The following is a 12,357-nucleotide window of genomic DNA, read 5'->3' as shown; positions in this document are numbered from 1 at the left end:
ACACAGCTGGTCACAGTCTCAAGAGAAAAACATTTAAAATATTACTGACTTTATAGCAGTTTTCAGTGACTAGCTTGGAGCTCTGATGGATTCTGAGAGTTTAAATAAGTTGGCTTCTGGTTATGAAGGGTCAGGAGGCTCAAAGAGTCTGATGCGCTCTGGTCCATAGAACATCCCATGTTCCCTTCCTGCCAGTTCACACTCAGCAGGGTCATGTTCAGCACGGGCACCATAGTCTACTCACCTGCAGGCAGGTCCAGCTCCACACCAATCCATGTTCCCTCCTGGAAATCGGTTGGTCCAATATACCGTACAATGCCCATCTTGTTGGTGCCCACAACAACATACTCTCCCTCTCTGAGCCACTCAGGGACTTCACTGGCATCCTCAGAGTCAGATGTTACTTCTAGCCTCCCCAGAGTCTGTCCCCTAGCATTGCTGGGGTCTTCTGAAGCCAGAGGGTCCTCCTCTGCCCCGGAGGAGGCACCACCCAGCATGCCTGTGAAGGACTTAAGCTCTGAGGTCCGCACTTTCCGGATTCTGAATGGGGACGTGGGCACAGCAGACGCGGGTTCAGAAAGAAGAGGTGCTCTGGGACCCTCCAGATCTGTGCTTTGAGTAGGAGCTGCAGGTATGTTGGGCTCCTCTGGGGCAGGAGGATGGCTTTGTGTGCAGGAGAGGAAAGGCAGCTCAGGCTCCGGGGCGACCTGACACAGGGCAGGGGGGGACCCAGGTGTCTGGCTGCCGAGGCCTGTGGTGTCCAGGCCTAAGGTGAGTGTTTCTGACAGGGTGGCAGAAGAGACACTGTGAGAGAAGTAGCCACTTGAAGCTTCGCTCAGAGGGCTGGGCGGTCCATCCTGTCCTTCTGGGGGCTGAGTAACCACCATGGGAGATGGAGGGGAAGACAGTTTGACAGGTTTGTCACAGATCTTTACTGCAGGGGCCACAATCTTCACCATGGACTCCAAAGCCCCACTAGGCCCAGGGCTGCCTTGTTGAGCCTGCAGAAAGACAGAAGGCATACTAAGGAAGGTTGGAAAGGCCTTCCCACCAAATCAAAGCCCACGGGGCTAGCACTACCAGACCTACGCTGAGCCGGGTAGGAGCTATTCCTGGCTGGGTGCACACACCTTAGCAAACATAGTCAGAGCTTGCCTTGATCCTGGAACCAAATGCCAGGTGAGCACTGTGTGTTTGGGAGTGGCTAAGCACAATGGACTAGACCCTGCTACATCTGCATCTTCTACAGAGATGCTCATCCCTGCACTTGGGCACAGGAGGGCATTACATGTGGCAAGGGCCCTCATTCCAGGAAGAAGCAACACACACCAAACCTCACTCCACCCATCCCAGTTCCCTTGGTCCTAGGTACCTGTTCCCATGGAAGCAGATGCCCTTGACCTCCACTGTCCTCAGAGGAGGACTGAAACACACTAAAGAGAGCAGAGAAGCACTTTTCTCTGGCAAAATCCAAAGGATGACCTCACCGGACAATCTGCAAGTGCTTTAGCAAGCAATGCAGGCACATGAGGCTCTGACCCCAGACAGTGCTGGCAGGGTGCTCAGGCTGGGAGGCAGGGACAAGGAAGGGGCGCAGGCTGCCTATAGCTAGGGCTCTTTCTCTAGGAGCTTGCTTTTTGGCTCCTAGTGTCCTGTCAGGGCCTAAAGGCCTCTGATTCTGGGATATGTGCCAAGGGATCGTCACTAAGCAAGGACAGAGCCAGTGGCCTTTCACATCACTGTCTGAGTTACCAGACAGAAGACACAGACACGAAGCCAGGATCTCACAGTGATGGCAGCCCCTGCTAGCCCCAGGGTTTGGGGAGTGAGCACAGGATGTTCTTTTAGATAACAAGCTGTCTGAAGGAGTCAAGAACTATCTCCCAATTCTGAACCCGCAGTGCTGGGTAAGGAGAAGACAGGATGGGAACAAGATGGAAGGCTGCGCAGAAAAGATGTATCCCAATATTTATGCATAGATGGTCACTTTCCATTTGAAACACAGGATTTATTTGAACTGGGAAGGCGCTAAGATCTATAAGTCTCTTCCAGTTACTTGGCTTAGCTCAGCAGTCTGATAAACCGTGCATTTCCCGTGAACTGTCATTTATATTCCTGCTCTCTTCCAGAGGCCTTCCTTGCCCACAAGGCACACTTTCTGGGGGAGGGAATTAACCTCTGGAGATGAACAGCCCATTTTTGTGATGGGGCTCTGACTGAAAACTTACTCAATCCAGCAGATCAATAACTGTCATTGCCATAAATATGCTGAAAGATTAGGCGATCTTTCAATCATTTTTCTTCTGCAACTTGGACATGCTTTATTTATTTATTCTTTCCTACTCTAGTTACTTATTGCTAGATGCAAGAGAAATGCACAGAGCTACAAGAGAAGCTAGACATGACCTGTGGCCTTTCCATACTCACCCATCAGTGAGATCCAATCACCTTTAGTTCCACTCTAGCCAGAGTGGCATGAAGGAGAGGCACAGAACACCTCAGGTGACAGGTGTTCCAATGCCCCACTTGGATCACTGGTAGGAGAGGGGTGTGGGAACTCTGAACAGTCATTTACAGGGAAGCCCAGGGAAGCTGAAGGGCATGTGCATGCTCCCCATGGAAGGGACAAGCCAGGTAGAGTGAAGGCAGACTAAAGATGGCAAAGGGAAGATGACACTGTCTCCTCCGCTCCATCCTAGCACCCTGCAAACAGTTTCACTTGGTGGGAATTCAAATTTATCACTTGAAACCTATCTGCCGCCTGTGGAATGCCCAAAGGCTGTGAGCCGCTAGGATCAGCAGCAGGAGCCAGGCACACGGGTGGCCTTACCAGTGAGTGCTGCTTCTAGTAAAAACTGCCAGTCTACATGCCACATGACCACTGACAATACTCCCAGGAGAGGGGCCTTGGGATGGCTAAAACGGGACTTTTCACAATGGGGAGCTACCTAAAGGGTCAATTGCCCCTCAGATCATCAGACCCTGTTTGCTGTTGTCTGAATATATTACTTTCCCTATGAAGATGAGCCATCCTCTGAGAAACTGAAGGTGTGGTGGGACTAGGGAGGTCTCCTGCTCATAGGAAGACGAGCACTGCCAAGCTGTGGGAGACCAGAAGAGACAGTTGTCTCCCAGCCTGCATTAGTCTTTTTACGCTGATAGCATGAACCAGAATGAACTGTAAAACTGAGAATTAAGCAACACTCACAAGAAAAAGATAGTTCTGTTTATAGAACCCCCTCTGCCTAGCAGTGGGCTATTAAAGCACAGACTACATTAGCAGTCAAGTACCAAAAACTTTAGCAATCATATGATTAGCAGGTTGAAAATAGCAAAGTGTAACAAGGAGCCTGTGCACAGAAAAGGCAGTGACCTACATTGTAGCTAATTACTAAAGTGGGAAGCAAAGACAGAAAGGCAGGAATGGACCAAAGGGTCCTAGAGCCACCTCTGCAAGTGGGGCAGCCCCAACCTGGTGACTCACCTCCTCTGTCCTTGTTGCCCAGGCATCTGAGAAGGTAGGCTGCACCAAGATTCGGGGCACGGGCTGAGGAGACACAAGTACATGAATAAGGACCCAAAGGGTAGAGGGGCACAGAGCAGAAAGCTGCCAGGAGCCACAAGGAGACTGTCACACCTCTCAGGAACTCCAACACATCCCTGCCAATCAGGCTTGAGGATGCCAGGGTTCTACACCACACAAGCCAGGCTGGCCCCAAGATACAAGACACACATATAATTGCCATGCTCTTCTCTGGGGTCACAGACACATGCTGGTCAATACTGGACTGTGAGCACAAGTCTTTACATGAAGTCACTGAAACAGAAAACAGGAGTCGGCCTGAGCCTGGGTGGCCGGGGAGCAAATGGAGCCAGCAGCATGCTGCAGGACTAAGGAGGAAGGCGGCTTTTCTGGCTGGAGCACCAAGCAGGCAAAGACAGAGGGACAGCCTTGGGCATCTGAAACTAACAGAGCTAGGAAAAGGAAGAGAGGCAGCTTGACTCCTGAGCAAAGCAAGCAGAAGGCAGCCAAGAGGCAGAAAGAGTCTCCCTGACAGTGCGGAGCCCACTGGAGAGGCAGCAGAAGCTCAGGCAGGCATTGCAGTAATAAACCCCCTGCACCAGAGCAGGTGAGGGGAGAAGAGCCTGAAGAAGGGGTGAAGCACCCAACAGAGGGCTTGACTTACAGACACGTGGTTCAAGGAGTGCTAGAGGTACGCTAAGAATCTGGGTAAGAGCGTGAAGTCAGAAGAAGGGAGCAGGGACCAGATTCATCTCACAATGAAGTCAACAGCAGCAGGGCAGAGGCAGGCAGCAGTGTGAAGGTCTCTGGAAGAGACCAGGAGCCCACCATTTCTGCCTCTCCAGCTCCAGAGTCCCCTTCTCTCCCTCTGCTCACTCAGCACTAGAGAAGGACCCACGGGCAGGGCAGGCATAGCATGGGCTTCACGTCCCCTGTGCAGCTGGCCACAGCTCTGCTACTGACTCTATGTCACCATGACCTGGAAAGGTTGAAGGATTACTAAAGGACCCCAGGGAAGGAAAGCCAAGGACTAGGGCCAGTTGTTCAATGACCATATGTATCCAAGAAAGCGGAAACCTAACCTGGATAGGCCTCCATCCACTCTCTCCTAGTTCCCAGGCCCTGAGAATTCCAAGTCGTCCTGACTGTGTACTCAGGGCCTTCAAGCCTAAGCATGATTGTTCACTATCCCTCAATTGAAGATAACAAACACATATTAGGGCAAAGGTGACACTGTAGCCACTAGTGCTACTGTTGGGAGATAAGACCACCTGTTCTAACTCACAGGGTAGGACGGCTCAGGGACGGCGCTGGGGAGCATGCAGAAGGAGTACGATGGGCGGACAGACGGACGGAAGGACCAGAGTAGGGAAAGGATTGACACTTCACCCTCAAACACTGGGGTGAGACTCCAGGAGAGCTAGGAGCATGGGTGCCTAAGTGGATGAACAAGTGAGGGGATCCTGTAATAGCAGTCCTTCTGCCGTGCAGTCGGAAGAGCTTGAACTCCAAGACCCCAGCCACCTCCTCCATGCCTTTACCACAAAAAAAAAAAAAAAAAAGGTTCTATGCCTTAGCATCCCCTCCCCCAGCACGCAGACCTCTGACCTCTAACCTCTGACCACACCCAGGGCAGCTGACAGTGAAATGGAGCAGTCCTCTATATGCCTGCCACTCCACCTTTAAGTCCAAGGGACCTGATGCTGCCTCTGCTCTTTTCCCCACAGACCAAAGTCTCCCTCAAACAGGAAGGTTTGCAGGGTATTTCTTAGTACAGACAGTAAAAGGGTGTCTTTCTCTCATGCTCAGGCTGCAAGTTCCATTCTTTAGTTAGGTCTTACTGAAAATGCATGGCATTAAAATGGTGAAGCCTGGGGGACTGGAGAGATGGCTCAATGGTTAAGACCACTGGCTGCTCTTCCAGATGGTCCTGAGCTCAATTCCCAGCATATTACTCATACTCTGGTATGAGTAATATACATAAAATAAAAATAAACATAAAAATAAATAAATCTTTTTTAAGGAAGGAAGGATGGAAGGAAAGGAAGAAGGAAGGGAGGGAGGGAGGGAGGGGAGGGAAAGGTGGCCACCAATCATGGACTCCTGCTGACGTGATCCTGAGCAGGGAAGCATGTGCACACTCTTCCTCATGACTCAGCAACTCCCTAACATGACTTGTCGGCTCCCTAACAAAACAGCTGCAAAAATTAACTGAGGGCACAAACAGACCAAGCCCTGGTTCCAACATGAAACCACTCTCCAGACTCAGCAGGTCTCAGTGTCCATTTGGACTCTCTCATTAGGGAGTGGTGATCTGTTTGGGGCAGGGAGGGATGTGTAAGCCAAATCACTAAAATGAAGAGTGTGAAATGGATCCCAGACTAGAAGGTCCTAAGGCAGAGGGAACTCAGAGGAGAAGAGATTAGCTGAGTGGCTGTGTGGGACCAGCCTGAGCAGCATGGCAGGCATCAGGGAGCTGGCATCTCCCCAGGAACAGCTACCCTGGAGTCTTGCGTAGCCCCAGCAGGGGAGGAGGCTCAGTGCTGTGAAGGAGTGGAAACTGTAAGGGGTGGGACATCTTTGTGGGGTGACAGTGAGGAGAATGCTTCCTTTGGAAGACTGGTTAGAAAGGAAAGACACCAGGATCAATGAAGACATTATTGCAGTGGTTCCACAGAGAGTTCCTGAGGGCCTAAACTTGGATAGGAAGAGAAAGAAGAGGAAAGAAGGAGGGAGATGAATATTTGGAGGCTGAAGAAGTTAGAGGCATTACCCAAGTAGAGAGGAGAAAGGTGGACAGAGTACCCAACACACTGTGTATCCACATATGGGGCTGGGGGAAAGGCTTAATCAGTCACTGTAAGGTACCAGATACAAACTAAGCTGGAGCTGGGCGGTGTTAGCCTTTAATACCAGCACTTGGGAGGCAGAGGCAGGCAGATTTCTGAGTTAGAGGCCAGCCTGGTGTACAAAGTGAGTTCCAGGACAGTCAGGGCTATACAGAGAAACCCTGTCTCAAAAAACCAAAAATAAAAAAGAAAAAAAAAAAGAAAAAAAAAACAAAAACAAAAAAAAAACAAAACAAAAAACCTAAGCTGGACCTTCTGCGAGCCACTGCTCCTTTTCACACCACAGCTCCACCCTCCAAGCTCAGCCATTTGAATACTCCTTTTTGCACATTCCCTGCACAGTAGCCTCTATTTCAGGAGCACTAAACACTTCACATCATAAATTCATTAATTCTTATGACACATCTGGTAACTATTAATAAAAAATACTGCAAAGTATTTCACAACTATAAATATTAAGAAGTCCCACAAGAAGGGTGACTATAATTATCTGTTTCCTGCTCCAGAACCAGGGCTTAGGGAGCACAGCTCTGAGTGGAGTCAGCGACGCTCAGGAGCCTTTGTATGGTCTGCTAAGCACTGCTGAGACCCAGCAGACCCATGTTCAGCCACCACAACCTGGCAACGGTTCAGGGAAATGGTGCTAGTCATTTCTGAGATCATAGCTCACCCTCAAAGTATCAGCCCAGACTTCATGAACACACACTCCCTTCCCTATGCCACAAACATATTTGGCAGTACCTGCTAGGACCCTGCACTGGTTGTGCCTCTGGCTGTGGAGTTCAGAAGGAACATCTTGCCCTCCACTCTTAGGAGGGCACCAGTAAGTGCTGTCTTGGTGTTTTCTGAAGAAATGAACTCGTACATCAGTCATTTAACAAACAGCACAAAAAATAAAACCAACAGTGGGAAAAGATGGATTCTTGTAAATTTTAGCATAAAGCTGTAAAGGGGACAAGAGAAGCTAGACAAAGAAAGCATTACTTATTTTAAACTTAAACAATACTGAATTCTCACCTACATTTTTTATATTTATAAACCTTTTCTAACATCTACCTACTACCATGAATTTGATCAAAATGGCGACCAAGTTAATACTCAGCTTTTATTTAAATAAATATTAGTCAACTACTTAGGTCCAAGTAGGAAAAATTAGTTTTATAAGAATTGTAAATTTTATTTTTTGCTACAAATAATCAGAAGTCAACATCTCACCTTCTGATATGAGGAAATTCTAAGCAGAGTCTAGATGCAGGGCATTAGAAATGGCTAGCTTTAACAAGTTTGATATAAGTAGCACCTGGTGGGATAATATCAACACACTACTGAGGACCAAGCCTGACCCATAAGCTCATCAACAGAGGCCTGTGTCAAGGGCTATGTTCATCAGGGGAGGAGTGTTGCCTATAGTAAGGGCAGAGGCATGCTCAGGAAAGGCTCTGGCCTTGCCAGGGGTATCTGAAGCTGTGGTGGCATTGAAGCCCTCAGTGCCTGGTATCTACCAAGTGCCTGTAGCTGCCTTCTGCTTTACACTCTGTGTGTCAGGCTGATGTGGGTGGAGTGTATCAGCCATGATGAAGCCAGCTTTTTACCCGTCTGGTGGCTCTATTTCAAATGGAGAAGTGGGTGTTCTGACATACACGGCACCCTTAGATTACCCTGTCACCAGCACAAGGTACATATATGAAGGTGGTGATCCAGTCATATGTGTTCTCTAGATGATCACATGTCGGGTGGGGGTGAGCTGATCATTACAGGTCCTGGTCAGGCACAGGATCCAACTGTCAATCATAGGAGGGGACAAAATTTCTGACAAATACAACAATCACTGTGAGGGCTTTATGCATACTTGAATAGTCTTCCCATTTCCTTCTGGAATCTTCCTTGCAGACCCTGCTGGGGGAAGTATTCCAACACACAGACCTGACATTCTAACACCCTATTCTGAAGCAGCCCACAATCTCCCTGCCCATGGACAACTTTTAAAACAGGAACAAGAGGGACAAGGAAATATGGGTTGAAGAGTCTTTTTTCTCTCTATTTGGCTCCTTCAAATACTCTCTTGATTTAGTGATTCCATGAACACTCTTTCTCTCTCTCTCTCTCTCTCTCTCTCTCTCTCTCTCTCTCTTTCTTTCTTTCTTTCTTTCTTTCGGTTTTTTAAGACAGGGTTTCTCTGTATAGCCCTGGCTGTCCTGGAACTCACTTTGTAGACCAGGTTGCCCTTGAACTCAGAAATCCACCTGCCTCTACCTCCCGAGTGCTGGGATTAAAGGCGTGCACCACCACACCTGGGTTATTACTTATTTTTAATCAAACTCAGCTGAACCTATTTAGCTCATGCTGTGTACTAACTCTAAGGCTCTAAGTGTGATGGAGGCACTACCTACATCTCAGAGTTTCCTTAACAGGTCAGCACTAAGTGACGGTGGCCTGCTGCACCTGAGGCTACACTGCAGAAGAAGCAAAAGCCCCTGCAGCCAATACAGCCACACTACCCAAGGGGTCAGAAACAGGAAAGCAGGTCAGAAGGGGGCTCACCTGTGCTGGTGGGAAGTCAGTCTGACTTTAACCCTTTCCTTCCCCAGACTAATCAATGCAGCCACTTGGAATCTCAAGCTCTGAAGAACACCAACAACTTCATAGGAACACAGACTTCCAGACACGTGAAGAGAGCTATCATGGCAAATTAATTCAATCTGACTAATTAGAGAGCAGGAAGTCCTTTCAATTACAGTATGTGCTGTCTGAGGAACACACTTGAACACGGGTGCGGGTTTCATTAATTGTAGTTCATTATTTTCCAAATTCGTTACTAAATGTGCCTCAGAAGGTCAAAGACAGCAATTTTGTCAGCTGCCACCTCTTTCCATGCAATATCTTTGCATTTCTGGAACTCAGACAGAAACTGATTACAACCAGAACTGCTCTCCGTGAAAATGAGAAGCCCAACTTTTTCTGAATACACTCACACAAAGAAAACGACACACAAGTTATGAGAATCTTGTTTGTAAAACAGGAACTAGGAACTTCCATCACAAAGAAAAGACCACGAGCCACACACCGTCCTGAACCAAAGCCAGGAACCAAAGCCTCTGGGCCACTATCTGGCTCAGACGCACTGAGCACACATCTTCCTTCCAGTGCCCTGCCTGCCCTGCATGAGGGACAGCAGAGACTGCTCCTGCCCTGCAAATGCCAAGGCCACTGATGAAAGAGTTCCTGGCAGTACTCATTCTCACACCACAAACCTGTATTTCTCTCCCAACCCATCTGCCCTGCCAGGGGAGTGATGGAACCGTAAAGAGACTCGGGGCCTCTTCTACCCTCAGGCCTCACCCAGGTTGGCATCCTCTCTAGAAACCATTGTTTGCCAACGCAGGAATGGCCAGCATCTGGGTTCTGTGGAGAGCATCAGTCTGTGGTTACTGTGCTCTCATAGCTGTCTCTATGCTCTGCTAATTACAAACCCAGTTCTCTGAGACAATACTTCAGAGAACTCACCTTATCGTTCTTCTTCTGAGGTATCAGCACCAGGGTACTGACAGTCAGCTAACAGTCCTCCCTAACAGAGCGTTTCATGTCTCTCTGCTACAGCGCCACCCTGTGTTGCTCTGTCTGGCTCTTGAATGCCCTGATGCTCATTGGCCACTGAGACTCCAGATAACTCACAGCATGGGACTGTCTCAAAGGAGGTGTTAAGCCTCCAAACTAAACTGATCATCAGAAAGGAAGCCACTCAATTCCTCTACTCTTAAGAAAGAAGTGAAAGTGGGTTCCAGTTAACAGGCCTGTGTCCCTGAACATGGTATAGAGGCTTGCATCTGGATCTTTGCTTCTGTCCATACTGCAAGCCTTGAGTAACTAAGTAAGTAGTGTTGCTCTCTATGTGCTGTCTCTAGGTCCCACAACATTAACCACTGGACCACAATTCCTGCCTCAGAGCTGGGACAGGTCCTGTGAGGCATGTTCTCTGACGGGCTTTTTCTAGGTTTCATCTTGGGTCACATTCTAAATATCTCAACATCAGTTTGTTGCTTACTTAAGGAACATCTGAACAGACACTGGAAGCAAATAAAACCTCAGGGTGCTCACGCCTAGCTAAACTACTGTAACCAACATCAGATGCCTACACAGAGTGATGGCAGAGCCAGGCAGCAAGCAAGGCCATCAAACATTGGTCATGGAGTTATTTTTGCCAGGTTGGTGACACGGAGCAGGTGACTGGTATGTAGTCCCTTTAGCACTACGATGCCACTAAGTCCTCCTTAAAGGGGGAGACGGGGTGGTGGCCACCAATGTGGGGATGCATTATGCTGGCCAGATGCCTGATGGCCGAAGAGTGGCTTCTTTAGGTGCCAGGACTCTGTCTTAGGCCTTATACAGCCAGCACTGTGCTTGCGACTCACATGCTGACACCCTATAACTAAGAAATATGCAGATGATAGCAAAATTATAAGTTTTAAAAAGCAAACAACTTAAAAAGAATTTTAAAAGAAATATTTGGAAGTGAACCCTAAAGTTCCCATTTGAGTGCTTGTGTATTTTGTAGTTAATACAATAATAGAGAGAGGGACTACACTGACAAGGGTGGACACAGGACAAAGAATCCAGCAGCCATGCTGGGTGGAACTGTGGACTAATCCTACTCAGTGCTATGCTGGGTAGTTTTATATCAACTTGACACACGCTAGAGTCATCAGAGAGAGGAGAACCTCAACTGAGAAAATGTTCCATCAATCTCTGTAGGCAAGCCTACAGCGCTGTGGTTCTCAACCTCACTAATGCCAGGGTCCTTTAATACAGATCTTCATGCTGTGGGGACCTCCAACCATTTCACTGCTACTCCTTAACTGTGAAGTTGCTACTGTTATGAATCATAATGGAAATATCTGTGTTTTCTATGGTCTTAGGTGACCCCTGTAAAGGGGTCATTCTGCCCCACAGGGGTCTCAACCCACAGGATGAGAACCACTGAGCCTAGGGCATGTTCTTAGTGATTGATGTGGGAGGGCCCAGCCCACTGCGGGTGCTGTCATCCCTGGGCTGATGGTCCTGGGTTCTGTAAGGAGGCAAGCTGAGCAAGCCTTGTGGAACAAGCCAGTAAGCAGCACCTACCCCTCCCCGGCCTTGGGACCAGCTCCTGCCTGCAGGTTCCTACTCTGCTTGAGTTCCTATCCTGACTTCCTTCGATGATAAACCACAAGGCAGAAGTGTAAGCCAAGTAACCCTTACTTCCCCAGCTTGCTCTTGGCCACGGTGCTTCATCACAGCATTGGTAACCTAAACTAAGACAGTGGTACTCTGGTACAGGTGCATCATTTAAATGAGACAAGCTGGTTCCACTATGGTCAGGCTCGGGACCTTACTGTTCCACCCATTCCCCCCAGAGGCCCCTGCAAGGCAACACAAAGATGAAGGCATTGCCACAGGCGAAGGGCCAACTAACCCAGAACTGCTAAGACTGGGTAGGCCTTCAAGAGCACGGACCACTCTTGCGCTGGCTTCTACCAGCAGAACACAAAAGGTCAGAGGCCAAAGCCACAAAAAAAGATGACCCAGTTCTTGAAGAAACCACATGGAAGGATTTTTTTTTAAGTCAAAATCTCAAGCGCCAGGTATGCAATCAGACTTCTGAGAGAGTGAAAAATGGAAGAGGAGCATACAGGAGCCAGGCTGCTGGCACTGAAGCCCCCCCACCCAAGGGTGCACACCCAGGGAGCAGCAACACAGAGCACATTTCAAGTGACTCAAGTTGCAAGAAAACTAATGTTGACGCTGTCACTTGCAATTAGAATTTCCATCCCACAGAGCTTTAGCAGACAGTCTGGGAAGGTGAGAGGCTGAGGCAGTGGCTCGGGTTGGATGGAGCAGCAGAGAAGGCGGTGCATTTTGGGTAATTGAATCCCAGGGGGAAAATCAGGGCTTCAGGAATTTGTTTTAATGGCATGTCCATCCACCTAGGAGAGAAAGTTCACAAATATG

At 48.6% G+C, this 12,357-nt stretch overlaps 1 protein-coding gene across 2 annotated transcripts in view; it reads right to left on the bottom strand.

Moving 5' to 3' along the window:
• Window positions 1-12,357, bottom strand: part of Kif13b (kinesin family member 13B) — a 161,374-nt gene that overhangs the window by 5,599 nt on the left and 143,418 nt on the right. The window contains exons 38-39 of one of the 2 annotated variants that reach the window (XM_021203304.2): window positions 3,485-3,547; window positions 245-1,001 (exon numbers count right to left, since the gene is read on the bottom strand). In XM_021203304.2, the coding sequence (XP_021058963.1) occupies window positions 245-1,001; window positions 3,485-3,547 (820 nt within the window). The remainder of the gene's footprint in view (window positions 1-244; window positions 1,002-3,484; window positions 3,548-12,357) is intronic. The other variant, XM_029541336.1, reaches the window with a different exon arrangement.

The sequence above is a fragment of the Mus pahari genome, chromosome 8, assembly GCF_900095145.1.
Source record: "Mus pahari chromosome 8, PAHARI_EIJ_v1.1, whole genome shotgun sequence".
Lineage (NCBI taxonomy): Eukaryota > Metazoa > Chordata > Mammalia > Rodentia > Muridae > Mus > Mus pahari.
Note: the sequence above shows the minus strand (reverse complement) of the source record. Positions and strands in the feature narration are given on the sequence as shown.